Source organism: Stegodyphus dumicola, chromosome 9 (assembly GCF_044657685.1).
Source record: "Stegodyphus dumicola isolate Sdum_Otavi_A_Nest chromosome 9, ASM4465768v1".
In the NCBI taxonomy this organism is placed as follows: Eukaryota; Metazoa; Arthropoda; class Arachnida; order Araneae; family Eresidae; genus Stegodyphus; species Stegodyphus dumicola.
Genome location: NC_140776.1, coordinates 171225271 through 171245368, shown reverse-complemented (window position 1 = coordinate 171245368; position 20098 = coordinate 171225271). Strand labels below are relative to the sequence as shown.

Genomic DNA, 20098 nt, shown 5'->3' with positions numbered 1-20098 from the left:
CGGTAATGTGTTTGAACATCGTAGAGAATAGTTATAACAATTTTAGCTTTATGAATTTTGCATATCACTTGCGTTCAATTAGTTTTTTCTGGCAGACAGCCCTTAGAGTGCTCTGCCATTACTAAATAAGCCCAAACCAATCAACCAGTTTTATAGCACAGGTTCATTAGTTACTTCTTTATCAATGACGGGTGTATTATGTAGTAGTTTGTGATGCATGAAAAATAAAAATGATTTAAAATTAAATTTTTGCTTAATCTCTGAATATAACTATGGATAATGACATCGATAAATACTAAAAAGCTTAGATTATAACTACATATTGTTTAATGTGGAGAACTGTGTTACAAGGTAATTCACTTGTATAATATCAGCACAATGTTTAGAATTTTAAAATGTTGGTGTTCAAATGAACTCTAAAGGTGTAATTATCCTTATGGGGCCCCTCGGCTACAGCCTGTGAAAATCGTTGACACTTGACGATTTTAATTTCCAAACATCCGTAAATATTTCACGTTTATTGAATCAAATTCACTGCGCGTTTATTGAAATTACTTATAATATAGCTCGGAATAGTGTTGGAAGAGGTGAAATTTGGTTCTAAATAAACTAATTGTAAACACCAGAGTCATAAATTTTACATAACATTAAAGAAAATAATTTCTGATATGGCGATATATGATATATGATACTGAGTATATTTTACTTTTCATAACTATGTATTACATTGCAGTAAATTTAGGTATTCTTAACTATTCAAACAACATTATATGAAATAATTATAATGATTATGTGCCTAAACGTTACAGCGAACAATGCCATAAGCTGCCTTAATTACCCCTTAAGTATCTGAGTTAACGTATTAATATTCACGTGCTTTGTTTGAGCTATTGCATGCTTCATGGCAATTAATTTTGCTTGGGAAACACTACATTGCAGGCAATAAAGTGTTCTAATAAAGGTACTTATTAGTTGGAGAAATGCACATGATACCTGGAAAAGTCTTGAAATAAGGTACGTGTATTGTGAGCTACTAAAAAGCAGAAGTAATGTAAATAACGGATGGGCCAAATAAGACCTACTAATGTTAAACGAGGATAATTCTTGCAATAATAATTTATTTTGATTAATTTATTTTATACATTAAATATGTTTTATGGAAAATATGTATGAAATATAACGTCAGACAAACGTTCACAATTGTTCTCGATACAGAGATTGGCTCTTTTTAACACGTTTTCCATTACACCACGTAATGTTTCTGGTTGATGGCTCAGTATTTCGTTTTGAATATTCTCTTTCAGCTGTCTGATAGTTTCTGGTTTATTAACATACACTGTGTCAAATATTCCCATAAAAAAAAAAAAAAGGATTCAGCTCCGCCATTAGCAGCAGAAAGTTTTCAATCATTGTTCTGTAAGAAGTTCCGGAAATCGTTTCCGGCATTCCATCCTGATTCTCGAAGAACAATGAGCCGATAACTCTATTGGCCGGTGTCCGCCGATAACATCGCGGCAAAAACATCGCGGACGAGACCGTCGCTAGGCGAAAACGACAACGCTAGGCGAAAACGTCGTGCTGCAAAACATCGTGGGAGAAAACATCGCAGTTCTAAAACATCGTGGTACAAAACATCGTCGTCGAAAATAAAGCGGTCCAAAAACTTCGCAGTTTAAAAACATCCTCGTCGAAAATATCGTGGTAAAAAATAAAGTATCTACAAATCATCGCATGATGATAACATCGCAGACATGCTTTTTTCAGGCTTTAATAACTGTAAATGGATATTCCCATAATGATTCGTGAGCGCAAGATGTAAAGAAGGATAATTTTTACTTTCATATTTTTTATTAAATATTAAATTTTTGCTGAGAAAATAAGAAGAAAACTTAAGCATAGAAAATTAATGCAACTTATAGCACTTAATAGAATTTTAAATCGACATAGTTAAGTAACAAAGACCATTAATAAATCATATTTTATAAAGATTTTACAGGTAATTTTTCATAAAAAGTATAATCTATTAAGTTGCGTTTAATTTTCTATGCTTAAGTTTCCTTCTTATTTTTTCAGCAAAAATTTATTAGTTAATAAAAAAATGTGAAATTTAAAATTATCCTTCCTTACATCACTTGCGCTCAGAAATCATTATGGGAATATACATTTACAGTTATTAAAGCCTGAAAAAAGCATGTCTGCGATGTTATCGTAATGCGATGATTTGTAGATACTTTATTTTTTACCACGATATTTTCGACGGCGATGTTTTTAAACTGCGAAGTTTTTGAACCGCTTTATTTTCGACGACGATGTTTTGTACTACGATGTTTTAGAACTGCGATGTCTTCTCTTTGCGATGTTTTCTCCCACGATGTTTTGTAGCACGACGTTTTCGCCTTGCGTTGTTTTCTCCGCGACGTTTTCGTCCGCGATGTTTTCGGCTGTAACCCTATTGGCCATAACACCGCACCAAACAGTACACATGAATTAAAATATTGTCGATATTTTCGCTGCGTTATAACAATTGATCCTTGATAAGAATAGAAAAATTCGGTAATTTCAAAACATTTTGTACTGTATGGTTCCATAATAAATTTCCAAGAATTCAATTATAACCTACAAAAAGAAAAAAAAAATATATCAAAAAATAAAAACGTTATTTGTGTTTAACATTGGTAGGTCTTGTTTGGCCCACCCTGTATATGAAGAAAGATTTCAGGAAAAGTTGAATATTCGAAATCACCCGAAAGCTGTTTGAAAGTTTGCGCCATTTTAGTTCTTGGACTTTATCAAGTTCCTGTATAAAATTTCTTATATTCATTTAGCGCGTATTATTGCCGTCTCACTTATTTTCAAACTCGCTTGTTTCATTCAAGCTACACGTGGCACGAAAGAAATCTGTTTTATCCGTATTTTCTTTCGTGACATTTTGGGGTTTCACCATTTTAATTAACAGTTTAAGCGTGGAGGAACCTATTGAACAGCTAAGCGAATAATCGCTTAAGTTCAGTAACAGAAAAGTAACGCTCAAGAAGGTTTAATGACCCTTTATTGCTCAAAATAAAGAATAACAGTCGGCTCCTCTCTCAGGGCGTACAGCAAAGCCTCCACTTGGGTTTAAACTCAAAAGTGTAAAAATAATAACTTAACTAATGCTTAACTAAAGAGATGTAGCCGAAGCTAACATAAATCCAACCAGCTGACCACTAAGTATCAAATTAGCTAGCGAAGCTATCAAGGGCCTGTAATACGGCCAAGTTTAGTAAAAGCTTGGAGAGACGTGGCCAAAAGGCAAACGCGGGCTAGTCTCTCGAAGTCAGTGGAACTTGGACTTAAATACTACTCCTACTCAGTTGCATTAAACGCAATTCTAAAAACATATTCTGGTAGGAAATTGTAAGCTCAAATTAGAAGGGATAGGAAAGGAGCTTTAGCTTAAAAATAACTGTTAAAATTTTAGGATAAACCTTACATCATCTAACGGCAAAATAAATAATTCTTATTTATATTAAAGCAAAGTTAACAATTCTGATTTTTTTTTTTTTAAACTGATGAAAATGCAAGAACGTTAATTGCCAACACCGAGAAAAATAACATTTGTGAGGACTATATTTGTTCCCGTTCATTTAGCTGAAAAGTAAAATTTTATATTTAAATATTAATGTTCAAACTTAATTCTTAAATATTTAATGCTTGACTTTATTCTAATAAACATAAATCTAATATTACGTTCGAAAATAAATGATTTATTCGAAACAATCATATTTTTATTATGAAAATAAATATATACATTATTTAAGGCCATTATTGTTCGAATCCGATTGATAACCGAGACTTTATTTGATATCTACTTTAATTCTGCAAGACAATATTTCGCAAACTTCTTTTTAACTTAGATCTAATGTTACGTTTCCGAAAATAAATAACTTATTCGATGTAATTGTATTTTTACGATAAAAATGAATATATATTATTCAAGTCCAATGCTGTTCGAATCCAATCGCAAATGGAGAATTTATTTCCTATCTAACGTAATTCTACAAGACTATATTTAGAAAAATTCTTTTTAATTTAGATCTAATGTTACGTTCCAAAATAAATATCTTATTAAAAATAATCATATTTTTACTATGAAAATAAATATACGTTAGTTAAATCCATTACTGTTCGACTTCGATCGATAATCTAGACTTTATTTCACTTCTACCATAATTCTGGAAGACCATATTTAAAAATTTCTTTTTAATTTCTATCATTCACAAAATCCAAAAGCATGTACTCTATCTCCCGTCTACTGGGCCGATTGACGAAATTCAACTTGTTTTTTCATGCCTTGAAAGCGTGACTTAGGATATGTATTAGATTTATATATAGCATTGTTCTAATTAATATAGGTATTTTGACACAAAATCGGACATTTTCTGAAATAACATACCAATTGTTTTCCATATTTCGATTCTATGACTCGAATTACGCCAAACTACCAAGTTTTGTTAAAATCACACGAGTAGTTTTTAAAAAATTAGCTCTCAAAATGCTAGCTCCTCAATTTTAATTCAATTTGGTATATATTTATTAATCTCTCTTTTTTTTATTAAACTTATTTGATTCATCCTTTCACATTTAGAAATTTAGATTCATTCCAAATAAAATTCACCCAGTTTTTATGATTTATTTTTAAATAATTTTCATAAATTTTTCAAAAACATTTCTGGATTATAATCTAAAACAATTTTACTATCATCTTAAAGTAGACGTATTTCTAAGCATACCTGCAAAAAATTACAGTTTTTTATTAAAAATTTTCGAAGATATGCTTGAATTTATATATTGGAGCGTTTTGAAATTTCGCATATTTGTCGAAAGCGATAAAACATCAAATGTTGTTTAAACTCTTTGCTAAAATTATTTGGAAGTAGAAACGATGTGACTTTTTACCCGCTCATGCACAATTTAAAAAGGTTGGAACGAAGTGCCTTTTTTTCCGCTCCGGCATAATGAAAGGGAAAGCAAAATTGGTTGCCACATATTAAGAAGTTCGCCAAGTGAATTATTCTTGGCGACAAATGAAAAAATTGTGCCAAGATAAATTTTTGAATTTCTTTGTAAATTTCGCACTACATTTTATAAAATTTAATATCTAGGCATAATTTGTATTGTAGAATCGAAATATGGAAAACCATTGGTATATTATTTCAGAAAAAGTTCGATCTACATATAAATCTAATATATATGTTAAATCACGCTTTCGAGACATGAAAACCGCAATTCGAATTTTGTGTCAATCGGCCCAGTAGAACGGGAGTATAGAACTGACCTCCCCCTTTTCTTTTCTTTTTTTTTTTTTTTTTTTGTGCAGTGTACCATTTACAGTAGATATATTTACCGCAGATATACAGTAGATATATGTTTTCTTTTTGTAACAAAATTACACTGACCTTTTATTAATAAATAAATATATTTTAACTATTCTCCGCATAAAACGGGTATTTAAGATTAAAAAATCTGATGTGTACACCATATGACTTCCTTGTACGGAATATTAAATTATACACATTTTTTCTTGCATTTCATTTAAACTTATTGGATTGAATTTAATCTACGTCGCCGACAGCGCATAAACGACAATAGAATAAATGCATTCTTTAAAATTCACTCTAGTATTTGTTTACCATAGCGACACTCTGGCGCTAGATTCACTTAACAGTATTATATTTCGTTCATATTATAAATCATAATGCACACATTTTATATCATTTAAAGAATATAATTATGTAATCGTTACCACATGTTCTATTCAAATACTATAATAAAACTAGAACGATGTATAAAAGAAATTAAGCAAACAAAACAAAAAAGAAAAAATTTTTCACAGACGATTGAGTATTTCTCATTCAATTAATTCAGTTCTCACTTCGCGAGAAGGCAAAAATACATAAAAACTCAAAATATCTATATTAAAAATTACGAAGTAAATCTTAAACACTTATTTCCTCGAAAAAATTCCAGAAAGGATTAAGCATGATTTAATTAGCAATAATAAACGAAGGCGTTATCTTTGTTGTTGTGAAGCTACGTTTCTCTAGATTGGCAACAAATCCACTAGTCTGCTGTTTCAAATGTAAACAAACAATGGCCGCCCTCAAGAAAAGGATTAGGCTTAGCGGCACTTAAACAACTTTAAAATTGTTGATAATTCTAAAAATATTGTATAGAGATTTACTAAAGGCATAAAAACCTTAACCGGAAGATAAAAGCAACATTATTCAATAATTTTTATAGCAAAAAATGTACAATTTACAAACATATAAGAGTAAAGAAACTGAGATCACTGAGCCGGGTAACAGAGTGGATATATTTATAAATATATTTATATACGTTTGGCGCGGCCAATTGAAACCAAAATACGAGATGCACATGTACATGTTATAGTGGTCTTATATACAAAATTTCAACGTTCTGAGGCAACTCGTTTTTGAGTTATGCGAGATACTTACGTACATACGTCCGTACACAGGCCACGAAAAATTCTCTTCAGAAATCATTTTTTTAGTAGTTTTTTAGTAGTTCATTTCAAGTAGTTTTTTAGTTTTTTTGGAGGAAAAGAGTCTTTTATTCTGTCCTTACGTACAGATATCACGCAAAAACATCGTTAAATTGCATTCGATAGCGGTCAAAATGGATATTTTCGTTGAAATATGCTGCCTGAAACTTTTCGCGATTATAATACTTCCTTTTTACTTCGTACAAGGAAGTAAAAAACAGCTCTGAACTGTAACCAAACTCTTTATTCCCATCACATATTCAATAGAATGCTATTTAATTTGTAATATAAATGAAGATTTTACTATGAATATAACACAATCCTTATACATGGAACTACAACTCATATTGCTTCAAATTAACCAAATACGGTCTATCTGAACTTACATGTTTCCCCTCATCTGATTCCATCCATTTCCCTATAGATTTTACGCAGTCATTGTCTAAATCTGGAGAACTACGTTAGTAGACAATTCCGTTGATTCAACGCAAAACTGGAAGGAGTTAAAATTATATGCGGACAGTTATTAGGATGATTGTTCTGGTGCAGTTACGATTGGATGCGAAATTTCATAAATATTTACAATGGGTGGACAAGTTAGAAGATTATGTAACTTCTAGAGAAATTACTCTGCTAGCCATTATTGTAGCTGATAATAATAAGTAAATTTAATCAGCAAATCGCGTTACCAGTATTCAGCATTACTTGTGATTAGGAAGATTTTCATGTGGTTACTAACTGAACATTATCTAAAACTGTAGGAAATAACTTAATTATGAAAATTCACTACTTAATACATGTAGTTAGCAAATGCATTTAAAGCAATAAACAGAGAATTTCACATACTACAAAGTCATTTAGACAAAATTGAATTATTTTAGAAAGTGTCACTTAATACTGAAGATATAAACAAAATATAATATTTAGGCTATTTGATTTCGCATCCATATTCAAATACAAGCTGTCCAATACGAAGTAAAACCCATTGATTAGAGTTTTATAAAAAATCTGATGTGTACACCACATGACTTCCTTGTACGAATTATTAAATTATATGCATTTTTTCTTGCATTTCATTTAAATTTATAAGGTATTTCTCCCACTTCCTTAGCGTGCCTTCGTGGTGTAACGGTAGCACGCTGTGCCGGTATTCCCGAGGTCCGTGGTTCGATTCCCGGCGAAGGCGGTTGCATATTTTTCATCTTTTCTGATTCCAATTAACCTAATTACTCTACAAACTTATTGGATTGAATTAAATCTACTTCGTCGACAGCGAACAAATCATAAAAGAATAAATGTACTCTTTAAAATTCACTATATTTGTTTACCATAGCGACACTCTGGCGCTAGGTTCACTTAACAGTGTTATATTTCGTTCATATTATAACTCAGAATGCACAAAATGTATATCATTTAAAGCATTATCTAATCGTTGCCACATGTTCTATTCAAATACTATAATAAAGTTAGAACGATGTATAAAAGAAATTAAGAAAACAAAACAAAAAAGAAACAGATTTTCACAGACGATTGAGTATTTCTCATTCAATTAATTCATTCTCACTTCGCGATAAGGCAAAAATACATAAAAACTCAAAATATTTGTATTCAAAATTACGAAGTAAATCTTAAACACTTATTTCCTCCGAAAAATTCCAGAAAGGATTAACCACGATTTAATTCGTAATAAAAAATGAAGGCGTTATCTTTGTTGTGGCGATGCTACGTTTCTATAGATTGGCAAAAAATGCACTACTCTGCTGTTTCAAATGTAAATAAGCAATAGGCCGCCATCAAAAAAATTATTAGGTTTAGCAGCACTTAAACACATTTGAAATTGTTGATAATTCTCAAAATATTGCATACAGATTTACTAAAGGCATAAAAACCTTAATCGAAAGATATGAAAAACATACTTCAATCATTTTTAATGCAAAAAATGTACAATTTACAAACATATAAATGTAAATAAACTGAGATCACTGAGCAGGGTAACGGAGTGGATATATATATAAATATATTTATATACGTTTGGTGCGGCCGATTCCAACCAAAATACGAGGTGCACATCTACATGTTATAGCAGTCCTATATACAAAATTTCAACGTTCTGAGGCTACTCGTTTTTGAGTTATGCGAGATACGTACTTACGTACTACATACGTTCGTACAGATCCCGCGAAAAATTCATTTTAAAGCAGTTTTATAATTTTTGTGGAGTCTTTCATTCTGTCCTTACGTACAGATGTCACGCAAAAATATCGTTAAATTGCATTCGATAGCGGCCAAAATGGATATTTTGATAATTTGAAATATGCTGCCTGAAACTTTTCGCGATTACAATACTTCCTTTTTACTTCGTACAAGGAAGTAGAAAGACGTAATATTATTAAGTAAATGCTCTGTTTAGTTGTAGAAGTGATCCGTTTTCATGTGAAGTGATCCGTTCCCATTTGTTGCTTCTTAAGACAAAAAAAAAAAAAAAAAACTATAAAAATGACAACTAAATGAAGAAAGTGAGGGGAATGAATAAATAAAAATTAGCAATCAGAATACCGATTGGCCTAAAATGAGTTACGTAGAAAATTTTCAAATTTTGCATGCTCGATCGTCTTGTACGTTCTCGTCCACTTCTTTTATTTCACAGAGATTCTCCCTTTTGTATTTCACAATGTGTTTGTCACATGGTTTTAGATTTACATTCTTAATAGTAGCCATAGGAGAATGTACATCTGTCATAAGTCATTGTGTTGCCACTCTGAAAAGAGTAAAATATTTATACTTTAAATTTAACCAGGAAACTTGGTGATATAAGAAAAATTGTGTTGCCACTTGCAATATATATGCCTTTCGAATTTAATAAAACAAATTTAGTTATTTAAGAGAAATGTGTTGCCGCCCTTCGAATTAAAATATTTTTATATTTTATGCGGCAGTGTTTTGTCATTCAGAAAACGTAAGATATTTAATTCTTCTTTCAAATTTATTGTATTATTAATTAAAAAATTGAGCTATTTAAAAGCAGTAAACGAAAATTAATTTCAATTATAATTAATTTCTAACTAGAGCGGTGAAACTGCACTAACTGGATTCACAAAATAATCTCGCTACATATAAACGAGCGTCTGTTAAATCTTTGCACTCTTGACTTTCAAAACAAAAGAAAGGTCACTGTCTACTTAAGATATCGAAATTCCACCTCATGGGATCCGCATTCAGAACATTTACATTAGAAAGTTGTGTTTACGTCATCCATCATAGGTCATGTCGCCGTTGTTGTCTTCCCGCTGTCAGTGGAAGTGATACATGATAAGTAAGGAATTACATTTTCTTCGTCTTCGATTTTGTGAACATGAAGTTTGACTAATTCTGAAGTGCATTTCAAAATAGGGATAGTATCTTATAACAGCATGTGATAAAAAGTACTCGTTATAATAAACTTCAGCCGTTAACATCATCTATACATTTTCAAAGCAAAAGAAAATAACAGGAATAAAATCACACACTACAGAATAAAAAATAAAATTACTTTTCCAGATGTTTTTATTCCACGCAGAAGACAGACGATGACTATCACCCAGCTGAAAAGAAGGCACAGACAGAGATCCCACTTGATACCCCCAGGTTCCTCGATGCCCCCAGAAAGATCCAGAACATAGTTCCTGAAAGTGAATAAAATATAGCTTTGCTACAGAAAGAAGCATAATTGAAATATTGCAGCTATTGTGAATAATAATTTTGCTTGAAAATTGTCTTCACGAAATTTTAGAAGAATTTACTCAACTGCAATTGATACAAGCATTAGAAACTTTAAACAGGCCAACTGGTGGCCCAATAGACAAGACCACTGATCATTCCCAGCTATCCTAGGATTCGGAGTTGGGTGAATATGTTGCCAGTATGGTCGGTTTCGTAGTTTATTCGAATGTAACTTGAACATTAGCCATTATTCCTTATGAAGTCCTTCACGAAGGTATCCTTTTCCCTTTGCGCATTGCCTTTGTCTGCCCTGCCATTACTATTAATTTTGTGCTTAAAAATTGTAAACGAAGTGTGATAAGAAATACGTGAAATGAAAAAGTAATAAAAATATCTCTCCTAGATTCACTTGTATGTGTTTAGTGTAACTACGTATACTTAGATGAACCAATAAGAATGAGGAGATGAGCGATAACTAAATTAATATTATAATTCTTTCCAAACTTGCTCCAGGATATTCTCGATTACTATCGCCACAGCTCTAAAACTACAAGTTTTGGTATCATGGAGAATTCTAGACGAAGATGAAACGGAAGCATCCAAACATTCGCTATATATGATTTAAGTGTGTCCCCGACCAGTTTCTGACTAAAGTTACCGATAAAGCCATTCTCAAGAAAGGGTATATAAGTGTTATAAACCATGCAAAGAATGCAAGGGCCTATATAGACCTTAGCACACCAAGAAAGGAAAAAATAAACAAATTATAAGCAGAGAGATGCATTGATTTAGGCCTTTATTTGCGTTATTTTGCAATCGGAAACAATTAACTGAAGTAAAGACATCAAATTCTCAACCAAACGGAAGTTTGGTGGTAGCGTTTTGCCAATTCTAAGTCCGGAAACGATGCATACGTATAGGGTGATTCAGGGAGGTTTTATTAGGAACTTCAGCTGTTTGGTTCCTTAAGATAAGCAGATAAAACTATTCTTCTTAAGGGGACTCATACACCTTAAACCCCTTATGATCTTCGAATATGTGACTGTTGCAAGAATAGGGATATTTCATTTATTTTAAAAGCAATTACTTCCACCTTTTTACAGCTGACAATATAATATAACTGCTTTCTGAAATAGTAACCAGAAAGTTTGTGTTGCCACACATATTTTTGTAATTTAATCTTCTTTGTGACAATATATTTCGCCATGTTTCCACCTTGCGCGCATGATATTTTAAAAATCGCTAATGGTACATACTTGAAATTGTATGGAATTCTTTATATGGGCACTATTTTCTAACTGAACCAAACAATCTGATGAATATTTTAATACTGAAAAATTTTATGGACGAAAACATTACAAATTTTGTTAATAAAATACCTTTTATAAACTCAACTCAAAATAAAATAAAAATTTAACATGAAATTTTTAGAATTTTAGGTTCACAGTAGTTTCCAATTGTTATAAAAGCTATATATTAAATATGGAATTAAATTATGAAACAGAATGTTTTAAACTGTGCGCGCAAGTTGGAAACATGACGAAAAATGCTGTCACAAAGCGGATTAAATTATAAAAATATTTGTGGCAACACAAACTTTCTGATAACTATTTCAGAAAGCAGCTATATTATGTAGTCAGCTGTAAAACGTTGGTAGTAATTGCTTTTAAAAGAAATAAGTTATTCCAATTCTTGCAACAGTCACCTATTCGAACATCTTATGGTTTTTAAGGTGTATGAGTCCCCTTAAAGCATATTTATATTTATGCCTATGATTCCACAAGAATAGTATTATAAAGCTGTTTACTACTGCTGTTTAAAAACAACGTGTACTATTTTTTTAACCATCGTATACAAAGCATTTCTAATAAATTGCATGAATAAGTGTCCACTGAACAATTTCTGGTCGATTCGCTTTACCAGTTTAAGCAGTGAATTAAATAAAATATGTTTTCGGACTTCTACAGTTCAGGTCATATTACACCTTTGCATGGAAACACGCAAAATTTAAATTTTTCATATAAGCCTCTTGGGAAAAAATGAACCCGAGAAAAATGCTTTTTGTGGACAAATTAGTCAAAAAGAAATTATATAAACAAAAACACTTGAAATACCCCTAATCAATATTTTGAGTGACCACACAAATATTCTCATATATAACTTTCTGGATGCAAATTTCTAAATGATACCCTTTATGTTAGGGAAAACAACAATATATAAGGAAGTTAAATTCGCATTTGGTAAGAATTCTAAATTTCAAGACATTTGTATGCAGCATAATTCAATACATTAAAAGTTCTAATTAGTTTTTCCCTTGCGAACGATTATAATTTAAATCACATAATATTGATGTTCGTAGGGATAACTGTTCATAATATGGACTTGTATTTTCTTTAAAAAATATCGAAGCAGGATAAGAATAAACTTACTCATTGTTAGTTTCATCATAACCGCATAAGAATTTAGATGTCATACCTTATTTTCTTAATTCTTTAAATTGCAAGTATGAGTCTGCGTCTATTTCGATCGTAAATAATTTAGTCATACTTCCAAAGCACAGTATATAACCCCACATAGATCATTAAGTAGTAATGGCGCAGAAATTTTACTCAGTTGCAATTTTAAACCAGCGTGCACATATTTGTCTTTAAAACTGAATATTTTAACAATTGTAGGAATTTTTATGCAAAGCATTGCTAGATCTTAGGTCGCATTTTATCTTTCATTTTAAGGTCTACGACCGCTGCCTTTACCTGTACACATCACTCTTTCCCTAGGGCGTACGAGTTGTATATATATATATATATATATATATATATATACGAGGGCATTTCGAAAAGTAAAGATACACCGTACGCCAGAGGAAAAGAAAAGTCTTGGTGAGCCTTGAACCGTTAGCTTTCTCCTCGCGGTCGTTCGGCATTTCAACTTGATTCTGGTTGGAGTAGGTCGTGTTTAAAATGGCTGCGCCGATTCAGAATCCCGCTAAATGCGAAATGCGCTCCTCCATACGTTTTCTTCATGCAAATGGTCAGCGACCAGCGGATATTCACAAAAAATTGTTTCTGTTTATTGGAACATTATGAATCGACAAAATGTAACGAAAAGGTGTCGTCATTTCTCTGAAGGTAGGACCGATGTTCATGACAAATAAAGAACAGGTCGGCAATCTTCAGAGAACAGAGGAAGCAATTCGTGCGAATAGACGTCTCAAATTGAAAGAATTGCATCAGATCATACCGGAAGTGTCAATGACAACTCTTTATGAAGTTGTGACTGTCAAGTTAGGGTACAGGAAATTGCGTGCGTGCTGGGTTCCAACAGGCGGCAACCTTCTATGACTGTGGGATACAAAAGCTTGTGCAACGACTTAGCAAATGTTTGAATAACGGGGGTGATTATGTCGAAAAATAATAAATAATCCAGTTAATAAGATGTAACTGACGTTTTCTAAATAAACGTTTTTTTAAGGAATGCGAGCCATTGTATCTTTACTTTTCGAAATGCCCTTGTACATGAATTCAACAGAGTGAAATTCTTTTGCACTTATGTGCGGTGGTCTCGTGAGCAAAAAGTGAACATATCTGTCTTGCAGGTGATTTGGTTATCTTTCTATTGAACTTCATTTCTATTTCATACAGCATTTCTTGAAAGCATTTTACACAGTATGTATCAAAGCATTGGTTAAATTTTTTTTAAAATTTCCAATGCCAAGTTAACAGGACAACCGATATCTTTACATACTATATTTACAACAAAAAGAAACGCACATAGAAAGCAATTAACATAAAGATGGAAAGGCATCGGTTAATTCGTCAACCTAAATCTGGAAGTCAAAAATCGCTCTCATGAAGACACAGGAAGTAAAGCAGGACAGGAGACAAGGTGAGAAATGCCAAAATCCTTTCCAGAGTCGCACAAGGGACAAGCAGGATCCGGAGCCAAATAAATTCTATGAAGGTATTTTTGAAGACAATCATGGCTAGAAAATAACCATAACAGTGCAACCGATTTATGACGAAGCCATTCAAGAATATCTTAAATGTGATTGAACTAGGGCTTCTGACGACTTCTAGCGGCAACGTAGCGAGAGAAGGAACACATTATTGTTCTTTTAATTATCTTATTAGATTGGTAGGCCAGTCTCTGGCCATTTATCTGTAAAACAGAAGCCTCCATTTTGCCAGAAAGTGATTGAATAAAAAGTAAAATCAACTATAATACACTAAAACAGTTGCAAAATTTCTCTGGGTCAGTCCGTAAGTTCGTGCACATTAAGAGTATGAGTGGAATTATGACGCATTTACTAAAACAATACAATTTTGAACCTGTTGAAATTTGTCATCGTTTGACTAACATATTATTCAGTTCATCACCAACTTCCGTAAATGTCGAACGCATTTTAGTACCCATAGAAGATGAATATAGATAATCAGTACAAGGGCGCCGTGCTACATTTTTTATTTTCGAGTGGTGAATTGGCCAGGTTTGCAGCGATAAAAATGAATAGTGTATACGGTGAACACACTGTTAGTGTAAGGACTGCCCAGAAATGGTTTAAAAAATATAAAGTTGGAAAAAGCAGCATGGTGGATGAACCCCGATCAGGACGTTTTGAGCTGTTAGCACCAAATCAAACGATTCATTCAGAAGTTTATAGTAAACAACTTTGCCGTCTAAACCCAGAATGGTTCAAAAAACGCCCACGATTGGTGAATATCAAGAAAGTGTTGTTTCATCACGATAACGCTAGACCGCATACAGCTCGAACAACCCCGCAAAAAATGAGTGAATTTAATTGGGAGCTTTTGCCACATCCTGCTTACTCCCCAGATATTGCCCCAAGTGATTTTCAGTTACACCGTGCCTTACAAAATTTTTTACTGTGAAAACAATTAAATTCTAAACAGGATATACACAATGAACAAGTCTTTTTGCATCAAAACCAGAGTCTTTCTACGACAATGGCATAAAAATGCTGCCTGTAAGATGGCGAGACATTGTAGATAATGGAGGAAAATATATAATTGATTAAAATGTTAAATTGTGTTTTTTTATATTATTTAAAAATTTATCAAAAAAATCGGCACGAATTTATGGACTGACACAATATAAATAAATATGTAATAAAAATATACAAGTCCTAGCATATTTGAGTTCACACATCCGTTTGGTTTAGAAAAACAACTGTTTGGAACAATTTTTCTGCTTTCACAACAGGGAACACACAGGGTAAACTGGTTCTCCAACTACAAACAAGCTGATAGCATCCGAAGCTAATAGCTGATTGGTTGAAAACGCACAACTTGCACATTTTTTTTTTCAAAGGAAGGAAAAAAAAATCGCGCGTCTTTCTGTCAGTAGTAAATCAGGCAGAAAAATTGTCCGAAACAGTTGTTCGTGTGAAACAATTGCGTGTGTGATATGGGCCCAAACCGGGAATCCCGAGACGGAATGTTGACGCATACCGCTCAATTAATGATCTCTAATACATAATTATGAGCAAAGACTTTACGAGCTTTGTTAAAGTCTATACTTATTTTGTCACACGACATAGATGTTCTTGACAGTGTAGATGTTTTTAACATTATATATGTATGACAGTGTTTTGTACTAACCGCGTAGACTATGATGCGACGGGCTTTATTTTGATATCTCTCTAATAAAGGTCGATATGAGCGAGCTGTTGCTGCCCTGGCTGATGCTGCGTATAATATTAGGTAGGTAGGTAGGTTACGGAGGACTGGAACGCCTGGTGTCTAACAGAGGTAAACAGGCATGTGTTCCAAACCCTCCTCTAACTACGGCAAAAGCTTCCTGGAACCACACGAGGCTGCACCAGGAGATTATTGAGGTTGTCAAAGGGAAGTACATGGCCTTACAAGGGCATTAGTAGGATTGTATTACAGTTTGAAGAGGCAAGCTGTCGTGTTACAGATAGTAGGTAGTTAAACTAAAAATACTTGGATAATAAGACGTACGCATAAAAAAAAACATAAAAATGCATAGGCAACAATACACAAAGCACAATGCGTAAAATGCATAAACAGAAAGCACAAAAAACAGGTACATACACATAGTCACTTAAGGCACAAAAAGATAAATGGAGTACATGAAGTCACATGAAAGCTGGAGCACAGTGTTAGTGTAAGGCAGTTCTGTTGTATATAAATACAGGTACATCTTGAATGAAGAACGATGAGTTCATGAATACTCATGGGTGCAGAAGAGTGCGGTTAGATTGCTAAGGCGTTGATTATTGTAGCGTCGCTAAGAACATAGATAAAAACACTGATAAAAGGCACGAGGATGTTGTAGCACTAATTATTGGGCAGTGCCCCAGCAATGTGTGCACCGTGAGGCACACAAGCGTTCACTAACACTGCATAAGAAGATGTTGTTCACATGCTGTTGAAGGGATTACACACGTATCATTATGGAGGCATAACACATCTCACTAAGGACATGCCACATATTTGCGAATTGTTAGTATTGCCACTTTAGATTGTGGGCAGGGGAGCTTAAACACACAGTTGTGGTGAAGCTCAGATATTGTAAAATTCACTGGACTAGTCTTAGAGCTTATCGTCAGTACACCAGAGCGTCATTTTAGCACGGTAGGCAAAGGTCTGTGCCCAATGCCGCGATGGTATTCATGATGCTGGAGATTGAATTAACCGCTCCTTTGTGCGTTATAAGGAACCGGTGATAGGTGTTCCTATTATTTGTAGGTAGCGGAAGATGGTGTGCAGCCGTCAAAGGACATTCAAATACGTAATGGTCTGGTGACCCTTCTGATCCAAAGACACAGATATCTGTATTTGAGATGCCGTGGCGATTGTAATAGCTGGGAAATGGGCCGTGACCCGTGCTGAAGTAGGTGAGAGGTGCTACGGCAAAGAGTCGATCGGTGGAAACTTTCGGGAGGTAGGTGAAAGTCCGTCTGCCTGTATCGCATTCGGTCCACTCACGTTGCCATTGGTGCATTCTTTGCTCTCGTAGGAGGCCCTTTAGATAAGAGCAGGGCGCAGGTACGGTGATGGGTTGGGCTGTCGGGTTGGAAATTGCATCTTTGGCGTATAATATTATGGGTCTAACAACTGATATACTTGATGACTGATGTACTGATATACTGATGACTTGAAGATACTGTATTTTCTTTCTATTCAGTGGGCCTACCAGCGGCCGAGCGGTAAAGTCGCTGAACACTGGTAGTTCAGTCCGAGGTTCTAATCCCGCGAACGGGCTGGCTGCATGGGCGTTTTCGTGGTTTTCCCCATGTGTAACGTGTATACGAGTCAGTTACCCTTAGAAAGTCCTCCGCGAAGGCATCCCTCCCCTTAGGCAGATAGCCCTAGTGTGCTTTGCCATAATTAAATAAACCAAACCAAACTTTCTATTCCATGTTTAGGTTAGATTTTCTCCCTGTTATGGGATAGATGCGGATTTAAGTTTCAATACCTTTAACACTAACCGAAAGAGTATGGAGTTTAAAACAAACCTTTTCATCTAGGTTTACTCCTAAATACTTGATTGTGGTGTTATGTGACACCGTAGATCTATTTAATATTACATATCCATAGCTTTGACTGTTTCTGAAGTAGATTGAGGATGACTACCGTAATAATTCCGTAAAATAAAAATAAATGCAGATTACGGATAATTTCCGTAATCTGTATTTATGTTCATTTTCCATGCTTTGAACCAGGGAGAAATTTTATTAAAATTCATCTTTCAGTTTTTGCTTGTAACGGGCTGATGATTTACGTAAAATGGCCGTAAAAGTGTTATCTCCTCGCTTCGAACTCGTTACGTTCGTACTTCTGAGTAACGTCACAGGACTAGTTTGCTGGGCTAGATTTAATGTTAATAATCATTGTCCTATAGTCAGAACCATGAAGACCATGAAATTCCTCGTGGCAAGGAGCACAAGATTACGCCTATAGTTTACCAGCCTTGAACACCATATACATGACAGTGCGACTTAACTTAGTTCAACCCCCAATTTTGATGGCGTTCTCGGGAGGGACGGGTCCGAGGGTCTCCCACCCTTTCTCCTCCTACCATCAACCTCTTGAGAGGATTTTTCGCTAGCAACATATTTAGAGTGTATCCGTGCCGCATGGACACTATACATTTACAAACATCCATGCCTTCTCCGGGATTCGAACCCGGGCCGCTCGGCACGGCAGTCAGTGACGCTAACCACTATACCGGATGGGCGGCGTTAATAATCATACAAGATAGTTTTAAGTGATAACTGGTTGCTAACTCAGGAGCCCACTAGCGGCTGAGGGAATAAAATTACTGAACATTGGTAGTTCGACTAGGTTCAAATTCCGGCTCTAGTGTAGAATTGGGTGCCCCATCGATTAGCGACAATTTTTAGTAAAATTTTGGCGATGAAATCTTATTTCTGGTTACCATGATAGTGTAACTTTGCTTTAGCCTCCTGAATTTTTTTTAAATAAAAATAGATTGATGTGTACATGGACAAATTTAAACAGTGCGCAATGCCTAGTTTATGCAATTCTGGGATGTTTTTTTAAGTGAAAACAGATCGATGTGTACATGGACACAGAGTGTATGCAATTCTTTGACTTTTTATTTTGGTTTTGTGTAGCGGCCATCTTGAAATTGTGTCTTCCTGGCGTCGATCTTGGCGTCAAAAAAGAATCGCCAAAAAATAAGGGGCACCCAATTGTAAACTTTTACCCAAATTCCGACTACGGATGGATCCGTTTTCAGTAATTTCCTCACGTGTACCCGATGTATGAACCACTTCTTCTGGAAAGTCCCCCAAATGCCTCCCTTCTTTTAGCAAACAGCCATAGTATGTATGCTTTGTTCTAATCTAATTTTAAAAGGCCGGTGTTTTAGACTTCAGCTATAAAATATTTTGAGTTCGAAGTGGTATACATTTCTTAAAGACCACATTATGATACAGATACGGGCAAGTTATTTATATGGTTGCAACATAAGCAAGCAAAGAGAATTTTAAGCACATGTGGTAGTGCGTAATTTTTAATCCGTCTCTATTTTAGGAAAGAGAAAAATTACAAATATTTGTCAGATTTCTTAAAAAAAAAAGTGCACTATTCTCAGAAAGAGTACAAATAAATATCTTCTCTTTTGCGAATTATACTCAGTTCCACATAGTTTAGAAAAGCAAAAGAAAAAATAAGATGAGTTTTAATAGATAACTATTTGCTTCTAGAAATTTAAAGAGAATAGTTGCAAATTTTTGCTTCTTTTGGAAATTCCTTTCCGAAATGAATTCCCTTTCTCAAAGCACTTCGAAAAAAAAGTCATTTTGGGATATCTATCTTTAGCTTATGACGTCAGAGGAATTGGCTGCATGTCATCTTTCTTCGTTTGTAAAAGTTGGCGATATTTTAATTTGTTCTTTTTTTCCCAAAATCCTTGTTTTTATCTCTCGCGGCGACGAGACCTTGGCTTCTTGAAAGTTCCAATCTGTGCACAAGACTCGATAAGCTTTATATTTTATTTGCTCTTTTTAAAGCTCTTTTAAAAGCTGCGGATATGAATACTTTGCGAAGTTTCGACTGCCAACTCGAACAGTAATGATGGCGGCAAGCCAAAAGTATTGGCATGGCATTCCTAAATTAGTTTCTGTGACTCTAAAAATATGCGCTCCGTTAATATTTGGTTTTTGATGGGAGTAAAAATAAGATTTTTATATGCAAAGAGAGTCTTGCGATACTCGGGGAAAGAAAACTTATTCAAAAGCTTTGAGAAATATTGCTGTTTCTTTTTTTTTTTTTTTTATCTGCGTCTGTGCCAAATCGTTTATGAAATGTGAATCAACAGTTTAGAGCCAGTTGCAAGCCACGC

General features: G+C 34.0%; 1 protein-coding gene across 2 annotated transcripts in view; it reads right to left on the bottom strand.

Annotated features, from left to right (window-relative positions):
- Positions 1 to 20098, bottom strand: part of LOC118203274 (sodium-dependent proline transporter-like) — a 186595-nt gene that overhangs the window by 88223 nt on the left and 78274 nt on the right. For both annotated transcript variants that reach the window (XM_085824340.1, XM_085824341.1), the window contains exon 6: positions 10074 to 10206. In XM_085824340.1, the coding sequence (XP_085680466.1) occupies positions 10074 to 10206 (133 nt within the window). The remainder of the gene's footprint in view (positions 1 to 10073; positions 10207 to 20098) is intronic.